Raw genomic sequence first — 26,345 nt, 5'->3', positions numbered from 1 at the left:
GATTATCAGTCAACTCTGTTGTTTGTTCTGCATTCTCTCCACATTAAAACCTGAATTCACTGTTTTGCTTGTTTATCCTCCTTTAGGATTTAATCCGTCTATTCTTTTTTTCGGTCATGAAACAGCATCCAAAAGTCCTCATCTTCTGTATCTGAAAAAAACAGCTGGGCTAAATTTCTGTCAAACACGCCAGGTCGCCTTTCGTCGTTGTCAGAGTCCGTCTCGTTGCCGTGCGGCTCCTCATCAATGATGCCGGCTTTTACGAAAGTTTGAAGAACAGTGCAAGCAGACACGTTAGCCCAAGCTTTTACAATCCATTCCCAAACTGTGGCGTAACTCGCCCGGCGCTGCCTCCAGTCTTAAGTAGGAAAGTGCCGACACCTCGTCAGGCATCATTTACTTGTACTTTTACCTGTAATCTTCTGAATGACACTCTTTTATTCTCTGTCGTGTGTTCATGTAAATATATTTTTAATTGTAAATATGTTATTTTTATTGTAGAATCAAAAACTCTTCGACATCTTCTTTCTCTTTCGGCTTTTCCCATCAGGGGTCGCCACAGCGAATCATCGTTTTCCACCTCACTCTATCATGAACATCTTCTACCCTAACATTAGCCAACTTCATGTCCTCTGTTAAGACATCCAGATATCTCCTCTTTGGCCGTCCTCTTGCCCTCCTGCCAGGCAGCTCCATCTCCAACATCCTTCTACCAATATATCCACTATCCCTCCTCTGAACATGTCCAAACCATCTCAGTCTGGCTTCTCTGACTTTGTTGCTAACACAGGCAACATGAGCCGTCCCTCTGATGTACTCGTTCCTTATCCTGTCTAACCTGGTCACTCCTAAGGAGAACCTCAACATCTTCATCTCCGCTACCTCCATCTCAGCCTCTTGTCTCTGTCTCACTGCTACCGTCTCTAACCCATAGAGCAGAGCTGGTCTCACCACTGTCTTGTACACCTTTCCTTTGAGTCTTGCTGGCACTCTTCTGTCACACAACACTCCTGACACTTTCCTCCACCCGCTCCAACCTGCCTGCACTCGCCTCTTCACCTCTTTTCCACACTCCCCATCACACTGAACTGTTGACCCCAAGTACTTAAACTCCTGCACCTTCTTCACCTCAGCCCCCTGTAACCTAACGCTTCTACCTTGATCCCTCTCGTTCAGACACATGTATTCTGTCTTACTATGACTGACCTTCATGCCTCTTCTTTCCAGAGCAAACCTCCACCTCTCTAGCTGTTCCTCCACCTGCTCTCTACTCTCACTGCAAATTACAATGTCATCCGCAAACATCATTGTCCAGGGAGATTCCTGTCTTACCTCGTCTGTCAGCCTGTCCATCAGCATAGCAAACAAAAAAGGACTCAAAGCTGATCCTTGGTGTAGTCCCACCTCCACCTTGAACTCTTCTGTCTGACCTACAGCACATCTCACCACCGTCATACTTCTCTCATACATCCTGAACTACTCTGACATACTTCTCTGCCACTCCAGACGACCTCATACAGTACCACAGCTCCTCCCTCGGCACCCTGTCATACGCCTTCTCTAAATCTACGAACACACAATGCAGCTCCTTCTGACCATCTCTGTACTTTTCCATCAACATTCTCAAAGCAAAAATGGCATCAGTGGTGCTCTTACGGGGCATGAAACCATACTGCTGCTCACAAATATCCACCTTCTTCCTAAGCCTGGCTTCCACTACTCTTTCCCACAGCTTCATTGTGTGGCTCATCAACTTTATTCCTCTATAGTTGCTGCAGTTCTGCATGTCACCCTTGTTCTTAAAGATCGGAACCAGAACGCTTCTCCTCCATTCCTCAGGCATCTTCTCACTCTCTAAAATCCTATTGAACAACCTCGTTAGAAATTCCACTGCTGTCTCTCCTAAGCACTTCCATACCTCCACAGGTAGGTCATCAGGACCAACGGCCTTTCCGCTCTTCATCCTTTTCAGAGCCTTCCTAACCTCATCCTTTCCAATCTCTGCTACTTCCTGCTCCACAACAACCACATCTTCCTCCCTTCTTTCCCTGTCATTTTCCTCGTTCATCAGCTCCTCAAAATACTCCTTCCATCTTTTCTGTACACTCTCCTGGGTTGTTAGCACCTTTCCATCTCTGTCCTTAATCACCCTTATCTGTTGCACGTCCTTCCCATCTCTGTCTCTCTGTCTGGCTAGCCTGTACAAGTCCTTTTCTCCTTCCTTTGTGTCTAACCTGTCATATAGCTCATCGTAAGCTTTCTGTTTGGCCTTTGCCACCTCTCTTTTCACTCTACGCTGCGCTTCCTTGTACTCCTGTCTACCTTCCTCAGTCCTTTCTACATCCCACTTCCTTTTAGCCAACCTCTTCCTCTGGACGCAGTCCTGTACTTCCTCATTCCACCACCAAGTGTCTTTACCGTCTTTCCTCTTTCCAGATGACACACCTAGCACCTTCCTACCTGTTTCCCTGATAATCTCTGCTGTAGTTTCCCAGTCATCTGGAAGCTCATCCTGACCACCCAGAACCTGTCTCAACTTCTGCCTAAATTCCTCACAAGTTTCTTCATTCTGTAGCTTCCACCACTTGGTCTTCTTTTCTGTTTTCCCTCTCTTCTTCTTCCTGACCTCCAGAGTCATCTTACACACCACCATGCGGTGCTGTCTGGCTACACTCTCTCCTACCACCACTTTGCAGTCATTAACCTCTCTCAAATGACCTCGTCTACATAGGATGTAGTCCACCTGAGTACTCCTACCTCCACTTCTGTATGTCACTCTATGTTCCTCTCTCTTCTGGAAGTAAGTGTTGACTACAGCCATTTCCATCCTCTTCGCAAAGTCCACCACCATCTGTCCCTCCAGATTCCTTTCCTTCACACCAAACCTGCCCATCACCTCCTCATCACCTCTATTGCCCTCACCAACATGCCCATTAAAGTCTGCTCCAATAACAACTCTCTCTCCTCTGGGAAAACTCTCTATGACCTCATCCAACTCACTCCAGAATCTCTCCTTCACTTCTAACTCACAGCCAACCTGTGGCGCATACCCACTGACTACATTCACCATCACCCCTTCAATTTCTAACTTTAGGCTCATCATCCTGTCTGAGACTCTTTTCACCTCTAGAACACTGTTTACAAACTCCCCCTTCAGAATCACACCTACCCCGTTTCTCTTCCTATCAACACCATGATAGAACAGTTTGTATCCTCCTCCAATACTACGTGCCTTGCTGCCCTTCCACCTTGTCTCCTGCACACACAGTACATCTACCTTCCTTCTCTCCATCATGTCTGCCAGCTCTCTGCCTTTCCCTGTCATTGTGCCAACGTTAAGAGTCCCTATTCTCAAACCTATGTTCCTGCCTTTTCCCTTCTCTCTCTGGTCACGGACCCTTCTGCCTCCCCTCTTTCTTCCACCAACAGTAGTCAAATTTACACCGACACCCTGTAGGTTAACAGCATCGGTGGCGGTCGTTGTTAACCCGGGCCTCGACCGATCCAGTATGTCTAAAGTGTTGTGGATGATTCGCATGGTTATTTTGGCAATTTTTACGCCGGATGCCCTTCCTGACGCAACCCTCTCTATTTATCCGGGCTTGGGACCGGCACAGAGGCAACTGGCTTGCAACCCCTGTGGCTAGACAAAAACTCTTCGACATCAATGAAGCTTATTCTGAAGTGCGTCCTTATTTGAGTGAAATCCAGACAGAACCTCACAACTGCCTGCAGATGCCTACCAGAAGAAATTCAAGATTCTTTTCAGCAATTTTTGTTTTTTTTTTGTTTTTTGTTGGAACTTTTACTGCAGTGAAGAAAAGCTATTTTAATGATGATGAAAAAAGATGGAAGGGACCCGATTTGACACCCTGCAGAAGTTGAACTGAGAGTTTGGGCTGAAGGAGCTTCTTTTCGGAATCTCTGCACGTGTGCCAAACTTAATATGAGCGACGGTGGAAGGTGAGATGCTAATGGGAAATTTACATGTAAGCTTGGTCTGCATCCATACACAGGCAAAAACAGTTCTTCTTTTGTACATACTCTTAGAACACATTAAAGCAAGTGGACTTTGAGCGGCTCTATTCACAGACTGAAAACTCAGCGAGCATGTCAAGAAGCTGGAGAAGCTGCCTCCAAACACTTTAGTCCCGGGTTTAAAGGTTAAAGTGGAGTTCATGAAGCAGAGGCTGGGTATGTGGAGCCATCGATTTTCTTTTTTGGCAGATGGGAATCATGAACGATGCTACCACAGGTTTATTTCCGACGTGCTATCTAATTAAAATCTGTCTGTTTCCTGCAGCTGCCTGTGATAAGTGATCTGAGCAACCCAAGTATGAAACCAGAGCACTGGAAGTCACTGGAGTCTTTGGTGTGCGCCCCGCTGAATGCTGAGGAGCTTCCTTTGGCTGCTTGGGAAGAGCTTGGGGTTTTCTTGTTTGGCAAGGCGCTACATGAGGTGCTAACTGATCAAGCTGCATGCATTTTTCCCCCTGATTTGTCCTGACAGATTGTAATCCACATAGTTGACAGAAGAAAACTCAGCTGAATGTGTTTAAATTTCAACATGGAAAACAGAGAATTAAAGTGTGTCAATTCAATTTAAACTTTAACAAAAACATTCAAAGCACCTGTCTGTCTAATAAAATCTATAGCGATCACAAGAGACTTAAAAAAGTTTGGAGAGAGGAAGAGTTTTTTTTTTAAATCTAAAACTAAACCAGTAGAACATTTTACGTAGAGCAAATTAAAAGATGAACTTATCGTTTGTTTCCAGTATGAAAACTTGATCCCTGCAAAGGACTGACAAAGGCCGAATCCGAATTGCTCCTCCCCATTGCTCCAACTGTAGGGGCATTTAGAGCTGTAGTGGTATCCAAAAGTGTTTTTTTAAGGTGGATCTGTAGCAACTTCGGGCTGATGTCGCGCTAATTCAATTCAATTCAATTCAATTTTATTTGTATAGCCCAAAATCACAACAACAGTCGTCTCGATGGGCTTCGAAGTAAAACATGAAATCAAAAGGATCGTGAATACAAAGAGTTCAATAGGAAAATACTAAAATGAACTAACAAACTGACTAAGCTATACTGGCATCCCTGCCCTTAGACCCCCCTTCGCGGTAAGGAAAAACTCCCAAAAAAACCGGATTCCGGAAAAAACGAAGAAACCTCAGGGGTGCCCACATGAAGGAGGGATCCTCCCCCAGGACGGACAGGCGATTTACCAGAAATCTTAGAGAAGAATTAACTTATCTAAATCTACAACTACATATATAAAAGTCCAGCAGACGAGCTTCATCCAGCCGTGGTTGTGGGGACAGTCAAAGGCGCGAGTCGAGCCGGAGACAGGAACCACAGCCAGGTGTAGGAGCAGGAGCAGAGACGAGGAACTCGGTCAGGTACAGAGCAGAGACGAGCCAGAGATGAGCCAGAGGCAGGATCCACAGCCAGGTGTAGGAGCGGGAGCAAAGGCGAGGTAAACGGTCAGGAACTGGAGCACGGATGAACCAACTGGAGTCTGGAAGCACTCCCACTCCCCAGGAGGGGAGAGGAAAAGAGGGACAATACATGAATCGCACTGCACCAAACAGAGGCATGGAGAACTAAATGATAAATGATGATCAAAAATAGAGGAGAGGAAGGGTAGAAGTAAAAAAAGGAAAGAGGACAGAACCCCAGTGCACCATAGTTACCCCAGCTTCAACTTCTAACAGCCTTTTAAAAGAAATAGTTATTATTAAGTTTAATTTAAACAAATTAACATTAAGTTAAATAATCTCTGAATACTAACTAGTCTGACAATAAGCCTGTCCAAAGAGGAATGTTTTCAGTCTAACTTTGAATGTAGAAACTGAGTCGGCCTCTCTTACATGAGCTGGGAGTTTATTCCATAAGACAGGGGCTTGGTGGCTAAACGCTCTACCTCCAACCGTACTTTTACCAATTCTAGGAACCACAAGCAGTCCTGCATTTTGCGAGCGAAGTGTTCTTATTGGATGGTAAGGGACTATGAGGTCCTTAGTATAGGACGGGGCCATTCCATGTAAGGCCTTATAGGTTAACAGGAGGATCTTGAACTTGATTCTGGAATCAACTGGGAGCCAATGGAGCGAAACTAACACAGGAGTGATGTGATCTCTTCTGCTGGTTCCAGCTAACAATCTAGCTGCTGCGTTCTGAACAAGCTGGAGACTTCTTAAGGAACTCTTAGGACACGCTGCTAACAAGGAGTTACAGTAATCCAGCCTCGACGTAACAAATGCATGGATGAGTTTTTCAGCATCACTCTTAGAAAGTATATTTCTGATCTTAGCAATAATCCGCAGGTGAAAAAAGGCAGTTCTGCACGCCTGAGATATGTGAGCCTTAAATGATAAATCCTGGTCAAGTAAAACCCCAAGGTTTCTAACTGTGGAATTGGGGGCTATACTTATGCCATCCAGGGAGACTATCTGAGCAGACAGAGTATCTCTGAGGTTTTTAGGACCAAGTATAATGACCTCAGTTTTTTCTGGGTTCAAGAGGAGGTAATTAATTGTCATCCAGGTCTTGATGTCACTGATGCAGGCGTTCAGTTTCTCTATCTGGTCATTCTGGTCAGGCTTCATGGATAAATACAACTGCGTATCGTCGGCATAACAATGAAAATTAATGCTGTGTTTCCTGATTATGTTTCCTAGGGGTAGCATATAAAGCGTAAACAGGATCGGTCCCAAGACTGAGCCCTGTGGGACTCCATAGTTGACTCGAGTGCACTGAGAGGAATGGCCATTTACATTAACGAACTGATACTTATCAGACAGATAGGATTTAAACCACTGGAGAGCAGATCCTCTGATCCCTATGTCCTGCTCTAATCTATGGAGTAAAATACCGTGGTCGATAGTGTCAAAGGCTGCACTGAGGTCCAACAGGACCAGAATAGAAAGTAGTCCCTTTTCTGAGGCCAATAACAAGTCATTAGAGACTCTAACTAGTGCAGTTTCCGTACTGTGGTGAGGTCTAAACCCCGACTGAAAGTCTTCAAAGTGGCTGTTGTCCTGTAGGTGGCAGTAAAGCTGCTTAACTACAACTCTCAATGTCATTGACCTACCACTGTTGATGGTGTCATCAAGCGGTAGTAGAATTTTTTTCCCCATATCTTTCCGGTTGACGGGATAAATGTAAAGGTACGGAGAAACCATATGGGTAGGGAAGCAATTCGGATTTGGCCAAACATTCCAGGTGGTACCTTGCTTTCGCCTGACAACAGCTGGTTGGCTCCAACATCCCTATAACTCCTACAGACCCCCTTGCACGTCACAGCGCCTGCGTGAATATATGGAAAAAGAAGAGTTTGTGTGTCTGACTAACTGTTTTTTATCCGTTCTCTAAAACGCATGGCACTTGTTGAATAACAGAGTAAAAGAAAAACACTAAGGATGCTAAACAGCAGACATTTTAAATTCAACAAGAATGGACAGGGATTCATCTTGTGAGGTGTTCGAGTCCATAGCTCAAAGAAGATCAAAAATGTGAAAAATTTGAGTTTTTGTTCAACTGAATAGAGATGTAGTTTGAGCAAAATCCAGTGTTTCATGAACGTCGAGTCAGAAAACTTGTGACTCGTGCAGATGAAGATTTAATGCTGCTTCATACTCATCAAGAAGTAAAACATTATGTCAGGAAGGATATCGATTTGGTGTTACAGCACCAAATATAGACTTCCTGCACCTTGTTTTTGACTCATCCCACTACCAAAGTTTCTCTTGCAAGCGAACATGATGTGACCTGGTTCCAACAGACATCCGTGTCTCCTTCTTCATTCCTTCTGCAACTTTTAGTAACAACACCCTCCTTCCTCTGCTTCAAACATGTGGCTCTCTTCCTCCTAAATCTACTCCAAAACAGCAAATTCTGCTGTTGCTGTCATGCTGTCGCTGTAGGCTTCGCTGTGACAATGTTTGGTGCACATGACATGTGCTTCACTAGGAGGACCCTGGGGGGACGTCACAGGAGTTCTGCACTTGTGCCTCTCATAAATATGATGTTCAGTGCAGAGAGACCATTACTCCCTCTCTCACAGCCTTGCACTGAAGACGAATGCCGCGCTACGCATAGATTATGAGCTAGCCTTTGGGCTCCAGTTAAGGTCCTCAACCCCACTAACAGAGCCCAGATCACAGGTGTCAAACTGCAGTCCTTCAGGGCCGATGCATTGCTTGTTTTCCCACTAACTCTGCTGGAATATTTGAAAAAAGCAGCAGGACACCAGCCCTCAAGGCCTGGAATACGACACATTCTGGTCCAGATCATGGCCAGACATGCTGTCAAACGTTAACCTAACTGTCCATGGACATAAGATGTGCTGCAGCCCCACTGATTGGTCTATTTAATAAGGTTTTCATTTTACATTGTCAGGGTGCGTTCCAAGCTCGAGATGAACTGAAGAGCCATGTTCGGTCTGAATACACTTCTCTTGTCGTGACGTTCTGGTCAGAAGAACCAATAGTCTTGTTCTTGCTGCCCTCTGTGGAAACCAAATGTCTCACTTCTTGTGCCTTAGTCTCAAATGCCCGTATGGGTGGATATGGGCTGTCCTGGGGCAAAAAACGGACAAACATGTACAGGTTGTAGACCACTCGGTGAGCCCGTAGAGAAAGAATGTTCATGCACATGTTCATGGTCAGAGTGAAAACTTGTACAACACGTTTAAGAGTAAGTAACGGTGAAATAGGTGAAACGCAGACTTGTTCTGATTTTTTCCCCTTTTCTTAACCCCACTGAAAACCTGCACACTGCACCAGGAGCCCCGTGTGTGTTTTGTGTTCTCATCCTACAGTTATCTTACCTGCACTTCCACAGTACATGCACACCCCGTGCGTGCAGCATTTGTGCGTGGTCAGTAAGGGGCCAGTGAGCCCACCTCACTAAGGACTACAGTGCGGCATAAGGTCATTGTACAACAGCATCACTCATACAATATACGTGTGTGTAACTTACATTATTCTCACAAATACTTCACAAAATGTTACCACATGCACGACAATGGTATGTTCCATTTTCAGGACGTCCATTGAGGGGGCCCCAAGGAACCTGCACGGCACACCTTTGATTGCTTCTCTATACGACCCTCCACGGGCCCGGGGAACCATGAGACCCGCAGCACTAGTACAGATCAACCCCGTACAGGCACATGTGATTGAGGCCTAAGGCTTCTGATGAATGAAGCAAAGACTCCTCCTCTCACAGTATTGCACGTCTTTTATGCTAAGTATTGTAACAACGTTACAGTAAAGTACAAGAGCTAAAATCAGTTGACTGAAGAGGAGGTTTGTAACATGTGGGGAACACTAAAAAAAAAAGGAAAGAAAGTCTAGATCCAGGTTCAATGAAGCCCAACTTCTTACCTCCACACAGCAGGACTCTTTCCACCAAAGTAAGCATGAAACGTTTGCTACTAAATCTTCTATGTGCCAGTCAAAAACTATCTGCTGTCATCTTGTGATGTCATCACGATGTTGATGGAAGCCCTGTTGGCTTGGTGAGGGTTCTGTTGCTTAGTTTGGTTTTTGGGCTGTTTCGGTCATGTTCTGAGTTGCCCTGTCTGTCACACAAGATCCAGGTTGTTCATCCACAGCTGGTCTTCATTTACCAGTAATAACCCTCAGTGTATGGAAGTGTCTGCCTTTCAGTTCATCAGTGTCAGGCCATCTGCTCTTTTCTACTTTTTCACCTTTTTGTTTCTCCCCATGGTTTTGTCATGTTTCAGTTTGTTTAATTAACTGTTTTATTTTTTGTCACCAAGCCGGGTCTCCTGCATTTTGGTTCCTCCACCACCAGTTCCTGACAGGCTTAACATAAAGTGACAGATCTTCTGAACGCATGCAGACAGTTGAAAATGCATCAAGTCATTTGGGAAATGCCTATAATTCCATCCTTTTCATTCCTCTGGAGCAGGGCTGTTCATTCCTGGTCCTGGAGATCTACCACCCTGCCAGTTTTCCAGATCTCCAAGCCCTCCTAGCTGCTGAGTAGCACTATCAGATGTCTCCAGATTCTGATTGAATGAACACACCTGGTCCAGGTAATCAGCAGAAAGCAGTGCAGGGAGAGCTGGAAAACTGGCAGGGTGGTAGATCTCCAGGACCAGGAATGAACGACCCTGATCTAGTGTACCAACAAAGTGTGAAATTTCCTGTAGATTTTCCGTTCACCTTCTGGGTGAAGAGTCAATTTTTGATGGCATGTTTATATAATAAAGTGAAGAAACTTGTTAAATAGCAACTGCTGACATTTAATTATGTGCTGCCATGCATGGGTAACGTACTTACCTCCAAATATTTGACAAAATCTGCCAAACATGCCAATCCAGCCTCTGCACAGGTTTATTTTTACTCATTTGTGTTCTGGAGCTGCAGTGATCCAAATACATATTAATCTATGCAGGGGATTAAAGGACATCTAGCATCAGCTCCCCTGCTCCTTCCATCCATGCCAAATAAATACATTTATATGAGGTAAACAATAGCAAATGTCATCAGTGTATGCACTTGCATACAGATACAAGACTCTTATTAATTATGTTGAATTTGGAGACCCATTAATCATCCAAAGCCTGAATTTCTTGCTGCCATTGTTTCATTTTTGTTTAGAGTGACGTCCATCAGGATCACTGAAACCTCTAATCTCGTGACCTTTTAGGTTTCAGAGGAGGCTTTGCTGGAGACGATCGTGTCAAAGGTGTATGGTCTACCTTCCTGTGATGAACGTGTGTTCCATGAAGTCCAGAATGACTGGAGGATGATGGAATGCAAGTTTCCCAAAGCAGGATGTAGTTCCATGGGAGGCTGATGTGCAGCCACAGAAATGAAGAGACATTTGCATTAGATAGACTAAGTGGCTGTAGGAAATTGAGTGCATGCTGTTCAACACCTTTTTCTGAGTCCTGCAGATTGAGGATGTGAGGAAGAAAACAAGCTTCGCTGTTGTCTCTCACCCAGACTCGAAGGACGCCTTCAGCCTGGGAGACACTGACGAGATCCAGGTGGCAACGTGCTGCACTTACAGAGAAACCGCCATGGCGTTTGTCTATCTGAAATCATATTTTTGTGTTTGTGTGAAGGGACTCCTGCATGACAGCATGGTCGACTTAGAAACAGTGGCATCGTCTCGCTACCTGTCTGCTTTCAGGCTGAGGGGTGGACAAACTGCTGAGCCTGTTTACTCTGACGCTGGTAACAATCTGTGTGCCCTTCACATGTGAAGCAGTGATTCTTCTGCTGATATGGCAGCTTTATCTGCCTTCTATAGCTCTGTCAGGCTGGAGTCGCCCTCTTGGTGCTGGAAATGCAAAACCCTCTATGGCATCAGATCCAAATTCAGATTTGAACTCCATCCTGTTAAACAGCATCACCCCCTGGTGGAGGGGAAAAAACAAACCTTAATATATTTTTAAAGTGATTGCTTTTAAGGACATTCTCTTCTGCTGAATATTTTTCCATCTGCTTTATTCATTTATTTATTTAGTTCAAGTCATCTCTTCTGCCTCACCTCACAGCCTCTTTCTTACTTCTCCACCTCGTCGACTTTCTTCTCCAGCCTGAGTGGCTCACCTGCCAAAGAAATTGGCTGTATCTACAGAGAACTTTTATGGCTTCAGACATGAACACAGACATGAAGAGACAGCTGCCAGCGGAGTACAATCTGTTTCTTCAGGCGGACAAGTCCTGGAAGGAAACTATGCCAAAGACCAAGGCGCTGCCTGATCCGAGGCCGCAGTTGCACAGCCCGGTAAGTGAGCGTACAGCTGCAGCTCATTCCGGTACGTTCACTGGTTTGTTTGCAGTGCGTCTCCTTTGTGTTGACATAAAAAAACAGAACGTCCGTGAATCAATCAGATCGCCTCCGTCACATCTGCGTCTGACATCCGTCTCTCTGCACCGCAACGCAATCTGTACGCAGCAGTTCTATTTCTAGTCCGTTGACGTGTGAAGTCGCAGTAAAAAAAACGGAAAAATGTCTGAGTTTCAAAATAAAAACTTCCTTTCTACTTTCAAATTAAAATGTTATTTGATTTTTGAGATGATGATGTTTATGAGATGACGTGCCCACTGACTACGCGATAACGGACGTGAACACCAACATTACCGTCAAGTTTAATTTTGGAGGTCCAAAAATGAACATCATTCACCTCAGAGGGCATGAGGTCTGATTGCTCAGCTTTTAGATGAGCGAAGAAAGCGGCACGAGCTACTCACCCCAGGGCGGTAGCAGGACAAACCATTCCTCTGGGGGCAGGGGGGCCAGACCGGAGACACAACGGAAGCAATGTAAACAAACTGAGAAAGGCTCCAACACGAAGCGCAGACGGACCAGGGTAAATTTGGGGTCCCACTGATGCTGAACTGTCTCGGGTTCCCCACAGGTCTTATGGAGGCTTGACAGCACAATCACAATGTTATGGATCAGTGCACCACATCTGATCAGAGAAATGGAAGAAACTTGACTCACCTTTGGTGTCATGATGACTCACTGGAACATTTCTCATCAAAACATTAAGAATACAATAAATATATCTTACAAAAATCACATTCTGCTGTGTTGGGGTTTGTTGAAATGAGTGGAAAAAAAATGAAAAAAACAAATAAAGGGCTAAACTGCAAAAGCCCTTTAATGTACATTTTTGATTTTTCATCTGTCACTTTTACAACATATTAAATAAATGTAAAAACCAAATGTTTGTATTATTTCCCTTTATTTTGAATGTTTTTCTTTATGACAAATATGATCAAATCTTTAAAGGGACCTACAATGATTTCAAGTCATGCAGACCAGCTGAGTTCAGGAATCAGCAATAGAACTTTTAACAGGAACAAAATGCTACTGATGATGGATGGAAAACCTTCACCGTCCAAAAAGTAATACAAAGTTTAATCTGAGTAAAACAGAAGAGCAAAAAGATTAACTTTCCCATAGATCCTTCAAATGTGATCAAAGTTACAGCGAAAATCTTTCTCCACCGCTGGAGGGCTGCAGAGAACCTTCATGAAGGCAGACAGGTGATGGTCAGACAAGTTAAAGTGTCTGTTGGGGGTGTGGCCTCAGCTGGTCTGTTCCAGGTGAAGGGGAGATTTTTATCTGCAGAAAGCGGTTAGAGGAGCATCTAGAAAGGTGGAGGTTTGCTCTGAAAGGAAATAAATGAGGAACTCCAGAAGAAGGGGGAGAACTTTAAGGAGCTTGGATCGACAGTCCAGCACAACAGAGTGCAGGAAAGAGGTGAAGAGGTGAGTGCAAGGAGGTTGGACTGGGTGGAGGGAGGGTTTGGGTGGGATGTGGCACGTAAGAGTGTCAAATTAGAATCAGCTTAAAAATGAAAATACAAAAAAAGATTTTAAATAAAAAAAAATAAAACTTGGAAACAGTTTTAAACTCGAAAAAGCACATTGTTAACTTGGAAGAATTATTGAAAATGTGGAAATAATATTTTAAATTTGAAAAAAAAAAAATATGTGAAAAAAAATACGGTAAACTTTAAAGAAATATTGAAAACATAAAAAAATGTCAATTTAAAACTTGAATAAAAAACCAAAACTCAATATAGATAAAATGTTCATATTTTCAACTTTTATTTTTGTTTTGTTTTTTAAAAAACACAGAGTTGAAAATAAAGATTAATAATTTTTTAAATTATTAACGGTTTTAGGTTAATTTTTTCTTTTATTCAAGTTTTAAAATTTCCAGAGTTTTCATTTTTTGTTTAATTTACAATCTGTTTTTTTGTTTTTTAAGCTGATCTTAATTTGACCCTTTAAGAGTGTATGAGAGATTGAAAGGAACTTAGAAGACTGTGAGAGCAGCCATGATGGACATGCGAGTGAAGAGGATGCAGAAGGTTAGATGGAGGCAGATGATTTACTGTGGTGACCCCAGAGGGGAGGGGCCAGAGGGAAGAGACCCTCTTGTGGTGTTTTTACTCATTTTAATTTCAAAACAGCTGCGGCTGTCAATTAAAGGTCAGGCAGTAAATGTATAGGAAACCTTTTTGGAAGAGACACCTTCTTATTCCAAAAATCAAAGAAAATGTCTTTCCCTTCGAAAACGGCCTTTTAACATTTGATCCAGTGAAGTGTGAGCGCCCTCTGGAGGTCATATCAATAATGAATGTGGACTGCAATCTGGCTTGTAATTCGAACAGTCTTTAAAATCTTTCATTCTTCTCTCTACATTATGTCTGTCTAATCATTTCAGAAGTGAGCTGTTTTGTCCCACTTATGTTTTTGCCATTTCCCTGGTGTTTGGAGCTGTTTTTCAATTCTACTGGTCACTTTACTATGTATACTTTATACTATACTATACTCTGTGAGTATACTATACTCACTTTACTAGTATGTTTGACAATTCATCATTTACTTTCACTTCCTTTAAAACAATTCCTACTTATTATAAAATATAGTAAAATAGACTCTAGAGTAAAGAGGAGGTCTGGGTGGTATTGATGGTTAACAAGTCTTCAATGTAGCTTTGTCAGGTTAAAATATTGGTTGGATTCCTGCTTGATCCATTTAGAAGCAAGGCTGTCAAGTGAAGCCTGTAAATATATGGCAGGATATTTATGTTTGTTCACACACAGTCATTTAAACATTTTAGAGAAAAACATTTTAAGATACCAATACCGTCCCATACTGGATGAAAAAAATGGTCCAGTCCATTTTTTAACCCACCAAAACTGCAATTCCCAGAACCCCACCTCTTCACATTTGGTATCATTGAAAAGACTCAAATATCCTCTTAATAAAAAGGAGTTCCTGCAGTGGTTGGGAGATCTCCAGCTTTAGAAATGTCATCTACACAAGACACATTTGCATTGTGGGTAGTCAGAAGGATATTGAACCAGTGTTTTTTATTCATATATGTTATAGTCACCCTCTCAAAAACAAAATGTTGGTGATGTTGGTTGATTTGGGCTCTAAAATATTAAATCTGTCGTCAGTTTTTCTCAGATTTTTCAATACACATCTTATTTTCTCTACTTTTTTGAAATTAAACGGCTTGGATTCACATTTTTGTTCTGTCCTCAGGGTGGTGCTGCTGTATAATTTTCCTACAGTCGCTGCCTGTCTGAAAGATTTCCTTTTGCTCTGTGAATTTAGTTCATCGGCTTTAACCCTTGTGCTATTCTAGGCACTTTAAAGTTGGGAGTTGGGTCATCTAGACCCACTAGACAGTGCTCTGAACCTTTTTTTCTTCAATGATTTGTGATCTTCACTGGTGTCCATGGATTACATGAAATCTTTCCAGCTTTATCCACCTTTGTCATGGTAGGGAGAACACGTCAATGTAAGGATGGGGTCATCTAAGATAGCACAAGGGTTAAAGGTTGATCACTAATTTAAAATAACTGCTAACAGCCCGGGTTCTAAACTGATGAACGAGCAGCCGTGCTGCTTAAACATCTAACCTGCTTATCCTCATCATCCTGTTCTCTGCCTGGTCTCCGTGTCAAAACTCATTCAATTCTTCTGCACACTTAGTTTTAATCAAACACACAGATCCTTCAAAAGAAACCAGCAATTTTCAGAAAAATATCAACAGTCATAAAAATATCTGTCTCCTTCAGATGATTTTTTTTTTCATTTTAATCCTCCAATGAAAAAAATCTAGTGGTCCCAACTACTCTCTGTTCCAAAGGCTACACCAGTTTGTTCTATCAATTCTGACATCTCATTAGCAAAAGGTCAGATATTTCCTGCCAAACATTCTACTTCAGGAAGAGAGATTCAGTTTTCCCAGATGATTTAGGAGCAGCTCTGAAGTTTCCATGGGCCGTCTTAAAGAAACAGCCCCACAATTTAAAGGCTTTTCTTGGATTTCCGATGTGTTTGTGGGATCACAGGAATGTACCTGGAATGTTCTAGCATAGTGAGCTTGTTCATTGACCAGCACCACTGTTTTCCATAACAATCCTGCACAGAAGTTTGAATTAAATCCGTCTGTCACATCTGCACAGTTTTGGGCAGGAAGGTTTGTTATTCATTTATTTACTGGTCAATTCAGAAAACTACACACTAGGAATATATGTAGAATAGAAAAATATATTCTACAGATGCTCAACGTTTGGAGCGTTACACTTCAACGGAAAATGTTTTTGCAATGCAGCAAGTATCAGGGTCATTGTAGCTGAAAAGCAAATGCCAACTGGACCGCTACAAAGCTGTTCCTTCAGCTGACAGAAAATGGTCAAAGACTCAACAGATTAAAAGAAGCTTTCAGTTAAACAAATCTGACCTGTTTTAAACGATTAGCTTCTTGTGCCAATAGCAACAATCAGCCCCAACCTAAATATTTGTCGGAGGATCAACAACTGGAATTGGAAATCAACTCAGCTGTCCATAGCCGAGCACGTGCTGCAGCTGCAAGTGCATGACGTGTGCAAAGACACTTCTGGCTTCAGAAAATGAGAAACTTTTCACTCAGATGCTTGAGGTTGTTCTGGATGGGGGACTCGTGCTTTGAGTGAGAAAGACCCCGCCTTAACCTCAGTTTGTCGTCTCAAAGGATCTGGTGGTAAACTAACACAAAGAATTTTGTTACCAATTATAAGTGAACGCAGCATCTGCATGAATTCATTTCCATTCAGTTTTACTTCTTCTTATTGGAGGTTAATCGAATAAAGTAATTAAATGCAGATGTTTCATATTTAGTAAACAACTATACGTTTCACTCAGATTACATGACTTGTGGTTTTAGAATATTTTTTATTGTTTATTATAAATAGATTGCTGTAGGACTGAATCAGCTGAAGTTTGACAGGAACATAATCTAAGCTCAAACATGCTGGTTTCTTTGTAGGCCTGTTTTTTTGCTCCAGTCCTGTGAGGCCCTGGCATGGAGGGTGACTCAAACATGCAAACGCTGCTCAGCTGTCCTAGCAAGCCTCTGAGACGTCGCCATGAGCTGTGCTGGTCATGGCGGCGTTGCATCATGACTCACAGGGTTTGTGTTGACAAAGCTAAAGCGAACGCTGCTGCCTAAGGTGACACAAGGCTTACAGTATTATTACTGCAATAAAAATGTGAAAGGATGTTTTTAGAACATCCATTTATTCATTCCTAATTGTTTAAATGTTGGTAATGTGTCTTGTGTGTGTGTGGTTACATGTGGGGTTATTTTTAAATAACAGTAACAGTACATTTTTAATTTAGGAAGAGTTTTTTCCGCCAGATGTTCACATTATTTGAAAAGGTTTTTGTTTTGAAGGAAACCCCCAACTTGAGGGAGGCTGGGCTTGTTTTTGCAGCGCAGGTTTTCCCTGATGATTCTCTGCTCCCTCTGAAGCCTGTCAGCAGAACAAAGGACATCATTCTTCAGGTCCTGTTTTTGCAGACATGTCATAAACAAACTAACAACCAAAGAAAAATCGGGACTGTGTAATTTTTCCCTCCTACAAGGTTTAGTAATCATTCCAGTGTTCTCCGCCTAATGCACCTGAGACAGTGCAGAGCTGATATTATGTATAAACGCTAAAATATTCCATTCAATTTGAAAACAAACACAGACCTGTTCTGTCTTTCATTGCTCTGGGATGTCCTGAACTCTGTTTATGTCTGAAAATACAGATCTTTGTGGACCAAAAATGGATTGGGGTCCAAAAGGACTGAATGATCAAACACAAGAAGTGCCATGGCAGAAATGTTTCTGAGCAGCTCCTGTTGTCGTGTTGCCAGACGGCATTGGTCCATTTTAGTGTTGAACTTTCAATCCTAGATGTTGTTGTACGCAGTTTTGACTAAATATTTAACACGCACAGCACTTTGGGTTTTTTTTCCTGCAACATGACACTGCTGTTTTAGAGAGCTCAGAACTGGATCATGACCAGAATCTGCCATCATGGAATCATAGATGTATTTATTCTCTTTATAGGTAAGTAATACAATTCCATCCATCCATCTTCTTCTGCTCATCCCCGGTCACTTCCTCCAGCTCCTCTGGGGGGACCCCGAGGCGTTCCCAGGCTAGCCGAGAGACGTTGTCCCTCCAGCGTGTCCTGGGTCTTCCCTGGGACCTCCACCCAGTGGGACATGCCCCAACACCCACCCAGGGAGGCGTCCAGGAGGCATCCGAACTAGATGCCCGAGCCACCTCAACCTCTCGATGTGGAGGAGAAGCGGCTCTCTCTGCTGGTGGCTGAGCTTCTCACCCTATCTCTAAGGGGGCTACGCCCAGCCACCCTGATGTGATTGTTGATTTTATTTACGTCTTAAACTGCCTGTTTCTTGCTGTTAGACAATGAAACATCCAACTCACAGGAGCAAAACCAAATGAGTAACAGCAGGATTCGGAAAAATTAGTGGGCCAAGAAAATAGATTCAAATGACACGGGGAAACTTTTAGAGCATTTTATTGTCGTTAACAGGAGCAATTAGCAACCATTTTGTAACATTTAAGGTAGCAAATACATTAAATGAACTGTAAGCAGAATGTGAAATACAGTAGTATTGACTTTTCCTTTTCAGTCGTTTGGCAGAAGGAGAATCGTCTCTTCCTTCTGTGCTTTTGTTCACTCAATAACTGCAAAGCTTGGATGTCCAGAAAAGGTTTAACAGCAAGGAAAAGGTCTTCATTCAGATGTTTTTCCTCACCACTTTCAGCCTCCAAACTGGTTCAGGTCTGAAGTTTATTTTGCCAGTTTACATAAGCAGAGATGTGTGACTTGCTGGCCTTTCAATTGACTAAAAACTAGACTAAACTAGACTAAAAAAAAGACTAAAAACTTCTGAAAAAATCATTTAAAACCAAACATCTTGAGGAATGGCGTCCACATATATTGACATCACATTGTGGGTTTCACTACCTCTGTAGTTAATTCTGATTACCTGGGGCCTTGTGACTATCAAATAAAAAATAAATAAAAAGCATATCAAACAAGAGCTCGGGTCTCAAGAGGTTAAAAATATTCCTGTTTACTGAGTGCAGAGCGTGACGGGCGGCTGTGATTTTTCAGATACACCTTTGAAAGGCTGTTTCGTGATAGCGTCACCCCGAACAGAAGACAACTTAGACATAAATCATGGCGGTTTGAGATTTCCAGATTTGCCTTGCTCCGCTGATTTGTTCAGCTTTTAGAGTTTTGCCTTGACAAACAGGCTTAGAAAATGCATGTTTCCTTGGAGGTCCCAGTTACCAAACGCTCTGCTGATTTGCTTTGGTCTACTTCACAGCGTCTTCATCTGCTTAGACGTGTGCAGAGCTGAGAGCAGCATGCCGGCCTCTTAATGCACAGATGGGAGTCTCAGTGTTTCAAAGATGTATTTGCCTAAAAAGCATCACTCTACCATTATCTTGCTGTCTGTGCAAAGCAAGTTTCCATGAGTGTCCTACACAGAAGGCAAAGGATTTCATTTGTCTCACAGCATGGCCGAGCTGCTCGTGTGCTTGGCTTAATGCAGCACTGCGCGTAAAACCCGGAGGACTGGTTTCTTGGATTGTTGTAACCTAACAATGTTTATAAGACAAGCCCTGTGTCCGAATTCCCACCATAATCAGTACATAGTGCACTACATTAGCCATTTTGTAGTGCTGAACGAGGGAACAAGATATTATTTTGTGGGAACGAGATATTTATTATTTCACCCATGTCAGGTCATGGCTCAGTAGAAAAACTCTACACCAACGTGTATATAATTGTATTCTTTATAAATCAGCCACGTTTTTCATCATCAGAACACAGCAGTTTCATAAATAGTCTTCGGAAAATGTTCATATGTATTAAGAGTTGACTTTGGGAAATCGTCATAATCAGCGTTAAATAAATGCCAGAAGAACAAAAGTTGTGAGCATGGCGTCCAAATTGCATTTAAAATGCAGGGCACTACATAGTCCCGCACCATGTCGTTCTTTAGTGGTCCATATATATATATATATATATATATATATATATATATATATATATATATATATATATATATATATATATATATATATATATATATATACATTTATATATATAAAAACGCCCCTCTCACCCTCCACGGGTGGTATTTCACCCAAGCTGGGGTCCTCTACCAGAGGCCTGGGAGCTTGAGGGGTCCTGCAGTATCTTGGCTGTTCCTAGCACTGCGCTTTTCTGGACTGGGAGGTCTGAGGTCTTTCCAGGGATCAGTTGTAGCCACTCCTCCAGCTTGGGGGTTACTGCCCTGAGTGGTTCAGTTACCACAGGCACCACTGTCACCTTCACTTTCCAGGCTTTCTCCATTTCTTCTCTGAGTCCCTGGTATTTCTCCAGTTTCTCATGTTCCTTCTTCCTGATGTTCCCGTCGCTTGGCACTGCCACATCCATCACAACGGCTTTCCTCTGTTCTTTATCCATAGATGGATGGATGGATGGATGGATGGATGGATGGATGGATGGATGGATGGATGGATGGATGGATGGATGGATGGATGGATGGATGGATGGATGGATGGATAGATAGATAGATAGATAGATAGATAGATAGATAGATAGATAGATAGATAGATAGATAGATAGATAGATAGATAGATAGATAGATAGATAGATAGATAGATAGATAGATAGATAGATAGATAGATAGATAGATAGATAGATAGATAGATAGATAGATAGATAGATAGATAGATAGAGCTCCCAGACCTAGACGTGGTGTAAAAAGTGCGTCTAAAGAGAAGACCACGGGCCATCAGCATGGACAGCAGCCATCCTGGACATTCCCTGTTTGTGCCGCTGCAATCGGACAAGAGGTATCGACCGGGTTATAAAAACAAGGACAAATAGACTGAGACACAGCTTCCTCCCCAGAGCTGCTCCATCACCCCCCCACTTTTTATCTCCCACTGACTCAAAAATCGTATTCATCTCTGACATCCCTTAGTACAACACACTACTGAATATGCAATAAAGCTGTTTACTTATTATGAATTTTTTTTTAAACTTCTTAATGTATTTTCTGATTTTTTTATATTCTTATATTGGTTTTTATTCTTTGATGTTCTATCTATCTAATACTATATACTTATATATAGTTTACTTTAAAAGGCTTAATAAACGCATGATATAGGCCCTTTAAGTTATGACACTCCATCATAATGCATCCCTCCATGATGCCGAACTTGGCACCATTGAAAATCTCCAGAGCGTAGTCTAAAACAGATCTTCAACTTTAAAGCCCCCGGATCATTTAAACACCAACATATTGAGCTGAAGACCTGCTTCAAAGTCTCTTATATTAACACTTGCACATACATTCATGGCAACTACAAATAATTTTTTCCATAAATCTCAGATTCTTTGTAATATTCTCAATTAACTTCAATTGACCTACAGTCACAGGTTCATTGCCTAACGCCTAAATTAGTCAAGATCCGTTGGTTCATAACAAGTTCAGAATGATGCAGAAAGGAAAGCGAGCAGAAAGTGCTTCACTTCGCTTTTTCTTTTCTTTTTTTAATCTTGGATTTGCACATTTGAGCATTCTTCCTAAAATTACTTTTTCCATATAGGCCCTTTATGCCTTCCGTCATGCTTATTTGCATGTCGGTTCCTTAACAACCTGCCTCCGGGCTATCCTCGACAGTATCCTCAGTTAATTTTCTCAGCAGTGAAGATCGGCTCTTTGCCGACTGCCGTGGACCTTCAGAAGTGGAGCTCTGCTTCCTTTTCATAGACAAAATGTTCTGTGTTGAAACATGACCTTCAGAGAGCAAAATTCCCTCTGTTTGAATCATAGATGGGGAAATGCAGAACGATTGCTGCAATATGTCGTTTGTGGCCTGGAGTTTGTTCGAATGCGTCTACTAGGAGGATTGTGCATGAGTAAATCTACACACCTTTTTTGTTTTGTCAACAGAACAAAGTCCACGATGTTACAAGATGCGTTTTAGGAGCGTCTGAATCTTTGTTCCTACACAGCTTGAGACGTAGCAACAATTCATTTCTTCAAGCCTAATTACCAACATTTATACACTCGGTGTCTGCCTCGTGCGCCCACATTGTGCACACCCCAGCATGCCTTCACCTCCCCCCCCCCGCCCTGCTTCCCTTTTCTTTACCCAGCAGGCTTCAGTGCCAAATAAAAAGACTAAAACAGGCTTCTTTTCATGAAAAAAAGAGAGCATTACTTCTCAGGTGCGTACCTCTCAGCAGTAATAAACACTCTCATGCCCACGAACCACTTTCTCTCCTGCTAAGATGTGAGCGGAGCACTTTCAGAGCTGTCTCCTTTGTGAACATTTCTAATTATTTTTATTAAAAGAATTGTTTTTTATCTGGAAAAATGTGTCTTTCTAGGTGGAAAAGGGCTGACTGTAGGTGAAACGTTTCTATTACAGTTGTTGTTGCATTAATTATGTTTAAATGTGCATTCTATTTGTATTATTTTTATTTTCATGAAGAAGAATAAAGGACAGATAAATAATAAAAACAATTTAAAACCAGAATGTCACTGATTTGGTCAGTAGTTTCTCCTTGTCTGTATGACTCGTGCATTGGTCGGCATCTCTCAAAGGTTAATTTTAATCAGGTTTCAAATATCTGTTTCCTGTCCTCTAAGCTTTGTCTTCTAGTGTTTTTGATTTTGATGGTAAATATTTTTTGCTTTCTGGACACATTTAGTTACAGTGCCAGGATAAGAATATCTGCTGGTTGCATGAAATACAGAACCTCTTTCTCTGACAGAGTCTGAATTGTTTTAACAGTTTTTGGATCTCAAACATTATTATTTCTTTTTTAGCTCTGTTTTATGAGTCTCACAAGAAAGACCAACTTTAGGAGGATTTCTCTGTAGTAGATCAGTCAAGAGAAATCATATTTAAAAAAAATTACATGAAAAAGTCACGGCGCTGCTAAAAAAACAAAAAGTTCACTAAGCATTTGCTGCATGCTCAATTCACACAAGGAAACAAATTCACAAACGTCTTATTTATTACAAGGACAGAAAGTAATTGCTCCTTAGAAAATGACCCAGGAGGTGGGATGGCAATTATTTCTTTCTGCGTGGCCTGACAGGGTTGGAAAGCTTATTGCCTTCAGTGACAAGAAGACAAATAGTGTTTTAACTCGGGCCATCCATGCTCAGCACTGGATTTAACTTAATTATATTCATAAAATCTTTTAACAGTGACAAAAACGGGAAAAAAGGAAAATTTAGAGATGACATGACTCTTTTCAATTACCAATAAGTGCATTTTTAAGAGTATAATCCTGTTTGGTTTCAGGGGTTAAATCAACCTGTTATGGTAAGACATAAACACCATCCACCCAGGTGCAATCAGGGGTGTCCCCCAGCCAATCAAGAGGGAATCAATCCACCATCCCTTAGATATTCCACAGATATTCCTCCAGACTGCACAACTTAGAGGGTTGAGAAAAATGACTAAATAAAATCAGTTTTTATGATTTTACACATTCTTGTACCATCATTTACTGAGGCTAACTTACTGTGTTTTATATGTTTATCATTTGTGAACAGAAGATCCTGTCTGGATTGCATATATAACCCACTGCTAACCCATTTGTACTTGTTCGGATGAACAGAACAAGGTCAATGGATTTTGATCATTAATGATGGAATGAACGGTCTTTATTGTAAAGTACAGGTACAACCAGCTTACTCTTCGGTCCCTAAGACATTACAGGATTGTCAAGTTCAGGAGTTGTTAAGAAATCCAACAGCAAACCTCTTTGTTACAAAACTCTTTTCTTTGCTGGTTATTTTTATTCTCCTAATTTTTAGTCAAATGCAAGATTATACGTTTCACAATTACTGTTTATATTTTTTAATATTTTGAGCTTTAATTTATTACCATTCAAAAACATGCTTCATGTGTGTACATGTGTGTGATTGTGGCCCTGTGACAGACTGGTGACCTGTCCAGGGTGTCCCCTACCTTCACCCACGAGTGGCCAGGATAGGCTGCGGCAGCCCCGTGACCCCGAAAGGGATAAAACGGGTTCAGAAGATGAATGAAAAATGAATTTGTTATTTCAAAATGTTATTTTTTTATCGTTATTGTTTTTTTTGTTGGATTTTTAACCATGTAAGGCCCAGCGATATGGTCATAGTCCCAGGGTGATTGATATAAATGAGTTCCAGTTCATTTCTATATGTCAGCAATGTCTACAGCCACAGTTAAAATGTTGGTCCATCTTTAGCTCCAGAGCTAAAGATGGACCGTAAAGGGAAGCAGACATGAAGTCTAAGAGACAATGAAAGATAAAAGTATCAGTCCCCCTTTGTTTGATTTTCAAATGAAATGTGACATTGTTTTGGGAGAAAGCCTTTTTTCAAGTGTTGCTGAATGGAAAGCACTCTGTCACTGCGCTTCTGTGATATGACTCACTTGTTTGCCAAAGGAGGAACTCAGCTCTGTGTGCTGTGAATGTGTCCAGCAGGAGCGGGTCGTTTTTTCGTCCTCCTCTGAATGTTGGTGTGCAGTTAAGCGGGACCACCATTCCCCTGACTCATACCTCATCAGCCACTCACAGTGCTCATCAGACAGAGCGCTCTCATGTGGTTCATGGGGTGTTTTGTGTCAGTGTCACTGACATGTTTGATCTGTCTCAAAACTGCACCATATGAGAAAAACTCGCAATTTGTGATATTACTGATCAATATTGCAATGACAATATAACTTGCGATACATGAACCAATAGCAAAACAGCTAAATTCATCATTTCCACTTCACTGTAACAGTTTAGTTTAAATATAAGTCAACCTACCTTAACATATGCTCCAAATGACCCTCGTCTACATAAGAGGCGAGTTATCTAATATAATAGGGCTCCATCCGATTGGTCAACAACTTGAAGGCGTCCATCTGATTGGTCAAATGCATGAAGGGATTTATTTGGTTCGTTAAATACTTCAAGCTGCCATAAGACATCATTCATCGCAATTTTGGCCGTCTTTTGCAATATCCGTAATGCACAGCTTGATATCGCGTCAACAATAAATTTGCATTTTTTTGTGCTGCTAGTCTGTCTCTTCTATGATTAAAGTTGCCACCTACTTAATAGAATTCACAGGGAATTTTAGCGTTCCGCTCGTAGTAGCTGTTGACGATGTGACACATAATAATAATAGACATAGTTGATTATGATAAAGACCAACTTCTTTCTTTCTGTGTCTGGATTGATTGTATCTTTAAGATGATATCAGGCACAACCTAACAAGTTTTGTGAGGAATGATTTCAGTCACCTGCTGAAGACCAGTTAGTTTTAGAACCACTTGAAACTAGACTTAAATCTAGAGTTTATTTTAGACGACTGGAGATGATGTCCTTGCAGAGAAAACATTTATGAATCAGGATGGATGACAGTTTTGATTTCCATGTGCAAAAATAAAAGAAATGCACCTTACTAAAGTAGCCAACTAAAATAAAAATGTTGCTTTGTCACCACTTTATATCTTTTTTGTACATCATACTAAAATGTACAGATTAGACATGACATTGGCTTGTTCCTTTTTGTGGTGTTGCTTCTTCTCTGTTTGGTGGCCTGACATGTTTATGTGCAAACTGCATTAGTCCGCTCTGGGTGTGCCTCAGTACCTGACACCACAATGTTGTCAGTGAATTGTCATGCTGTGTGGTTCACTCACTGCTCCTCCCAATCAGTTGGTTATGGTTGATGATCAGCTAAACCTGGAAGATGCCCCTTTATCCCTTGTGCTATCCTAGGCACTTTAACATTGGGAGTTGGGTCATCTAGACCCACTAGACAGTGCTCTGAACCTTTTTTCTTCAATGATTTGTGATCTTCACTGGTGTCCATGGATTACATGAAATCTTTCCACCTTTATCCACCTTTGTCATGGTAGGGAGAACATGTCAATGTAAGGGTGGGGTCATCTAAGATAGCACAAGGGTTATACACAGCCTGCACTCCTTAAACTCTGTCCGATTGTCTCAGTTAAAGTCAAGCCTGTTACTGTTTAACTACAGTATTTGATTTGATTTGAAAGGGTTTATTTCAAGCAATCAAATAGAAATAATACACAAAAGCAATACAATCATCGGTTATACATTCATACAGTAACTAATCAAACTTAGGATAATTAGGCATATTAATAAATATTGCTTGAAAGGGAGTGAAAGGGGGTATTAGCATTATGGTTTATTGGACTTCCTGCTCTTTGGGCGGCTGTTTTACATGACACCTGCCATGTTAATTGGACCTACATTTCACCTAGGTCACAACTGCCATTACGCGTGGAAATGGGTTGTCCCCGGAAGAAAAATGGGCAGACCTATAAGGGGCACGCAGGTTGTCCACCGGAAATATTAGGGTTGTAGATTGCTCAGTGAACCCCTGGAGGAAAATGTTCATGCACATTTTTGATGCATGC

At 41.8% G+C, this 26,345-nt stretch overlaps 1 protein-coding gene and 1 long non-coding RNA gene across 3 annotated transcripts in view; one reads left to right on the top strand and one right to left on the bottom strand.

The window, feature by feature from the left end:
- Positions 1-658: 658 nt before the first annotated feature.
- LOC144994858 (uncharacterized) overlaps positions 659-26,345 on the bottom strand; it is a 193,931-nt gene continuing 168,244 nt past the window's right edge. Inside the window, exon 2 of the mRNA XM_078954006.1 lies at positions 659-3,357. Coding sequence (XP_078810132.1) covers positions 1,463-3,325 — 1,863 coding nt within the window. The 5' untranslated portion in view covers positions 3,326-3,357 and the 3' untranslated portion in view covers positions 659-1,462. The remainder of the gene's footprint in view (positions 3,358-26,345) is intronic.
- Positions 3,854-12,571, top strand: LOC105354968 (uncharacterized). 2 transcript variants are annotated; one of them, XR_013658584.1, is made up of 4 exons: positions 3,854-3,963; positions 4,051-4,194; positions 4,304-11,774; positions 12,409-12,571. It is a non-coding gene; the product is annotated as an uncharacterized LOC105354968 (long non-coding RNA). The 2 variants fall into 2 exon arrangements; XR_013658575.1 differs by lacking the exon at positions 3,854-3,963 and having other exon boundaries at positions 4,025-4,194.

The sequence above is a fragment of the Oryzias latipes genome, chromosome 1 (assembly GCF_053564925.1).
Source record: "Oryzias latipes strain Hd-rR chromosome 1, Olatipes_Hd-rR_3.1".
In the NCBI taxonomy this organism is placed as follows: domain Eukaryota; kingdom Metazoa; phylum Chordata; class Actinopteri; order Beloniformes; family Adrianichthyidae; genus Oryzias; species Oryzias latipes.
This window is presented reverse-complemented; position numbering and strand designations above follow the sequence as displayed.